The sequence below is a fragment of the Perissodus microlepis genome, chromosome 17 (genome assembly GCF_051167445.1).
Source record: "Perissodus microlepis isolate ML-2025 ecotype Zambia chromosome 17, ASM5116744v1, whole genome shotgun sequence".
Lineage (NCBI taxonomy): Eukaryota > Metazoa > Chordata > Actinopteri > Cichliformes > Cichlidae > Perissodus > Perissodus microlepis.
Genome location: NC_140477.1, coordinates 2,705,920 through 2,711,541, shown reverse-complemented (window position 1 = coordinate 2,711,541; position 5,622 = coordinate 2,705,920). Strand labels below are relative to the sequence as shown.

Here is a 5,622-nt window from a genome sequence, read left to right as displayed (position 1 = left end):
TGTAAAACGTCAAGGTTTATTTAAATGAAACAAAAAGAGACTCAAATGTATTTAACAGTATAGAAGTACAGTACGAGGACAGAAGGGAAATATGGGCCAGATCAGACATAGGAGCCGAGGGTGTCTGACAACAGAGGACTTTTACACAGTAGGTGTAGAAAACAAAATTGCATTTATTAACAATTATTAAAGTTTAGCAGGTTGTGCACATTCAACAAAAGTAGAACACGCTTCTTGAAAACAAAATAAGACCCAAGCTTGTATTGTCTTTTGTGTCCTTTTTTTAAGTCAATTTCAGTCCGTCAATGTTCAATAGTCACTCCAGTTGGGTTACAATCTACCAGTTCATCCGTCTAATTGGACTGGGGCTCGCCATCCAGTACTGGAAAAGGGATCCTCGATTCTTCTCAGGTCCTCAAAACCAATCCATTCAAAATAAGCAAAGGAAAAAAAAAACTGACCTGGGACCAGGTCAGAACACAGTAGTTCAACATTTAAGCGATAAGGTCTATAGCTTATTATTACTACTAACTGCTTTTAGTGGTTCTAAATTTCTTTCAAATTATTATATGTTGTACAGCAAGTTTATTCTAATTTCCAAAGGAAAAAAGTGCACAGGAAACACACATTTAGAACAATACAAAATAGCTCAGCAGTGCATTAGAAATACACATTGGCTTAAGATTTATAAAGTTCCAGCTAAGTAAAGTGTGTGTGAAGGCACTTAATTTCACACTGCTAATACTTAGTGTGCAGAACCATAACTAGGACCATGAGAAAAGTGAACATGTACTAACATGACTTTGCAAAAAACCACACATTTTACATCAATACCATGGTAATATGAAAATGCAACAGACTCAGTGCTAATTGACCCTGTGCACGAGAAAATGCTAACTTCCTGGTTTGAGACCGGATGTGGGGTTGTACATTTCCGGTAGCTTTACTTTGCTGTCAATCGCTACTGCGAAGATATACTCCAAAATCATGTCCAAAACTCGAAAACGGAAAGATTGCATTAAGTTACAAAGAGCAGAAGGTGGGAACACTCACCACTGTTGTGTCATAAAAAATCTAATGATCAATCGAGTTTAGATCAATCAGTTGTTTACATCACTCAACACAAGCAGAACTGCATCACTGCAGCAGAAGACACATCGTCCACATTCAGAAGCACATCTCTGTATAGTGACTGGTCTTATGATTTAAACAGGCAAATGTTCAGCATTCAAACTACAGGTGAAGAATAGTCAAACCAGATGTTTCCCCCATTATGTCGATATCAGTTAGTCAAGTACACACCTACACAGCATGTTAACAAACCGTGAAAAAAAGCCACACAAAAAATGAATGATTGCTGGTAACGGTTTCTATACATTAGTATGTACGAAGGGTATGTTGTGACTTACCTTCAAAATTACAGCGGTCCCTCGCTATAACACAGTTCACCTTTCACCTCGCTGTTTCGCAGATTTTTTAGTGCAAGTTTGTATGCTTTTTTTTTTACATCACATTGTGTCCTGCGTCCTGATCGCTGCAGACGATCTCCTCCGTGACGTCTCTCCTGTACAGTACAGAATCGCTGCATCGATCGCTAGCAGTGTGACTCTGAAGTGCAGTACTGTATGTCCACGATGTCCACCAAACGTTTTGCACCGTCAAAAAATAAAATTGGCTACTTGATTTCACCTATCGCTCGTTATTTTTAGAACATAACACCCATGATAAACGAGGGACAGCTGAGAAATATAACATTTGAATCCCTTTTCTCTTTTGCTCTGAGGCGCGGGGAAAAAACATCGACAAGTCGATGAACATCATTTACAGATATATTGGGTAAATGCCCAAGACATCTATAGAAATGTAAATCGCCACTTGATTCATTCATTTGCTTAACTTGTTTTGGACCGTAAACAGGGCGTGAATAGGACACCGGAAACAAAGCTCCCCACAGGAGTTTCCGCACCGGAAGTAGCATATGCTAACGTGCACATAGTCAATTTCTTTAGCCTCGGAAAGGGCACTTTCATAGAGATTGAAAATGTGACGTCATTCAGGGGCAAAACCACAAAGGATTCTGGGAACTCGTGGCAGGAGGTACTAGCGCACACAGGCTTTCAATTGAAATCCGTACCAATTCAATTGAAATGGTCCTGTGCCCATCCGTAGGTAAACTGTACCTGGGCTTGTTGCAGTGACCTGAAGTTACTAAACTTCATGAGTGTATGCACTCACTCCAAGAACCGTATAATTATAAATATGAGCGTGGTGAAAGTTGGGCAGCACGCTAACGTATTTTGTCCACTCTGTGTGCTCGTAAGGGTCTAACCCTTTCACTCCTTTGATTTTTTCCTGGTGTCTTTTCTTTGCCTTTTCGTCGAGTCTGTCTTTAAAATGTCATGTAAATTATGGATATATTAATAAAGCTTAGTTGGAGAATTAAAAAATGACCACAAAATCCTTAAGACAGACTTTGGTTTCTTCAGTAGTGTTTATTTGACCGTGAAAAGAATAAATTTTTCATTAATCTGAAGGAAAATGCTCTAATAATGATAAAAGTGATCTTTTCAAACAAAAGAGATCGACGGCATATAGTTTTTTGCTGTAGTTTGATAGAAAGTGCTCCAAAATTTTAACTTTCATTTAATTTGTACATTTAATTTTCATTTTATTTTGTTTTTTCCTGCTTCTCGACTTTCACAGCGTGATCGTTCAGTGTCTGTGGGTGAAGTTCAACATACAATGGCAGAAAAACCCTTGACAGACTGGGACAGTGGTCTCCTTGACTGCTTTGAGGATGCAAATACTTGTGAGAAGCCAGTTAAATTTGTCTCATAAATTGCATTTGTGTTTTCAGGACTACAATTTTTTTCCTCATTTGTAGTGTTTTCATCTTTTGAGACTTCTTACAACTTTGTTGATGCGTTTCGGTGTTTGTCAGGCTGCTATGGATTCTGGTGCTGCCCCTGTCTCGCCTGCACTGTTTCAGGAAGATTTGGAGAGAACAACTGTCTCCCTTTATGTGATATATGTGGCTCTGGTGTATTAGCAGCCTTTGGGATACCCCTCTGTGTTCCTCCTGCAGTTTTGTCTGTAAGAGCTGCCATGCGAAACAGATATGGCATCAAGGTATGAACCGTGAGATGATGACACTGAACTCAAAGCTGGACTTTAGTGGGAATTACAAGTCTCACTCACTGAATCAAAAACATCCATATTTGATTTCAACTATGCCTAAATGTTTTTTGTCAAACATTCACACACATACTCAGTATCTGCTGCAAGGATATTGTGACATGCGGACCAGAGGAGCCAGGGATTGATCTACCAAACTTCTGGTTGGTAGAGACGTGCTCTTCCACCTCAATTACACCACATCTGTAATGCTTGTATTCTCTTTCTGCAGGGCTCTCTCTGTAAGGACATTGCAATTTCCTGCTTCTGCGAGTGGTGCTCCTGGTGTCAGATGCATCGTGAGTTAAAGCATCGCAAGAAAACACCAACTGTCATCAACTTACACAATAACACTGTCATCAACATGCAGCCTATTCCAACTGTCCAGCCAGGAGGGATGATGATGCCTGCACAACCAGTTGCAACTGGTTTCATGATTCAACCAGGAGTTGTCATTCACTAAAAGTGAAACTGAGAAATCTGATAATGCAGAATGTCAGAGTGTGTTCTGACATATTTATCAGTGAAAGAGTGTTATATAATCATTTTGAAATTAGACTATGTTAAATTATTTTTCATGATTTCCTATTTATCAAGAAAATTATCTCTGTTGAGAGTTAACATAAATGAAGGGAATGATGATACACCCATGCAAATCTTAGTTGCAAGTGCAGAAATGTAAGGATTATATAAGTAATAATATAATATAGTAATAACAATATTTAATAATATTTTACTGACTCAATAAAAACATTCAATCTACAATCTGGACCCCATTTTTGTAGTCTTATCCTACTTTTTGAGAGTTTATTGAATGAGTGTTTCAACTGTAAAACTGCAAAAATCCACCATGAAGCATTTGTTTCAGACTTTACACTGATGCTTTGTGTCATGCAGTATGTTTGTCTGGTGTTTTCAATATAAAGAGCCATTTATTATAACTATGATGCTGGGTATCACTCCTTGAGAAAAAACTGTTAACATACAAGGAAAGACTCAGAAAATTACACAAGTGTAACAAGGCCCAGAGGCCGATGCAGGAGATGAACAAACTCAAACGGTGATCACAATCACGGTCTTAAGGCAAAACACAGTCAACTTAGCCATAATGACACAGCGTTTCCAAACGGGGGTTCACTGAGTTGTAAGGCTGCAAAACACAGGAGAAGCTGGATCAGTGAGAGAGAGACGAACTGAGCGTCTGAAAGAAAGAGACTGAATGAGGTGTGCGCTGTTTTAAACTTCAGGGTGGGCAGGAGGCCGAGTGAGCGGCAGATGTGGAAGATCTAACTTCTGAAGGTGAAGCGGTGAAACAGGGTGAAGGTGGATGAGAACCCGACACAAGACTGCCAACTGTCCCAATTTCCTTTGGGGTCAACCTTCAGGGTCAATAAAGTTTTATTGAATTGAATTGAATTGAATTGAAAGTTGAAACTATGCAAGCTGTAGGCTCAAGGAAACGAAGTAAGGACCAAGTTATCACCATGAGTAGCAACAGACTGGCAAAGGAAAAACAGTCTCCTGCTTGACAGCCAACAGCAGGAAAGGGTTTTAAAAATTAACTTCTTTGGTTAGTTTAATTGTTTAGCTGCAAGATCATCAGATAAAGAGGACCCAGATGTATTCATATAATTTATTTTTGAAACTAAATAACTTTACCTCTGTAGGAAACCTGTGACTAATGTCAACATCAAAGAGAACGTCCAAACATGAAAAGAGCCTCTTGAACAAATGAATCTCTATGGACAAGTGACGCTCAGGGTTTAAGACTTAATGACCTGGCAAGTGCATCCTAATAATGCGTTTGATGAATCACACTGACAAAGAGGAGACAGCACCTGGCTGCCATGCAAGCTGGAAAAACTGCTTTGATTAGAAGTTTATATTTTATACTATAAAGTTGGTTTAAGCAGAACAGAAACTGAACTGTCATTAGCAGTTAGTAAGAAAGTAAGAAAAGCAGGTTTAGTCCAACAGGCATTTAATGACTAACAGACCAAAAATGTGACATCAAGAATGTAGATCCTGTATTTGCTTCCGTGTGACACAGAAATGTTAAGTTACGATTAAGCAGAAATGAAACTGAACATTCAGCATTAGCCTTAACAGATCAGGCAGAATTGCAGAATCTCTGCTTTTACTACATAAGCACACTTTTACTGTCCAATGAACTTCCTCAGAGCATATTAAAGGCTGAGGTCAAATTTAATTTTTGATAAACTTTGACTTATTTTGTATTCTTTGAGGACTTTGTCTACCTGCCACCTACAGCAAGTTTTTCCACTTAGCCAGATAACCTGACATGCATGTCAGATGAGTGTGGGAGGAAGCTGAAGTATTCAGACGAAACCCACGCAGACACAGGGAGACCAACCAAACTCTACTTTGAAAGACTCCAGTCAGGGCTTGAACCAAGATCCCTGATTATCCCAGGGGTTACGTTCCGAC

General features: G+C 39.1%; 1 protein-coding gene across 1 annotated transcript; it reads left to right on the top strand.

The window, feature by feature from the left end:
• The first annotated feature begins 2,706 nt into the window (after window positions 1–2,706).
• On the top strand, window positions 2,707–3,851 carry LOC146369024 (cornifelin-like). Its single transcript, XM_084910516.1, has 3 exons — window positions 2,707–2,809; window positions 2,942–3,129; window positions 3,407–3,851. Exons 1-3 carry the CDS (start codon window positions 2,743–2,745, stop codon window positions 3,635–3,637), a joined length of 486 nt encoding a protein of 161 aa, XP_084766642.1. The 5' UTR covers window positions 2,707–2,742; the 3' UTR covers window positions 3,638–3,851.
• The last annotated feature ends 1,771 nt before the right edge of the window (window positions 3,852–5,622 follow it).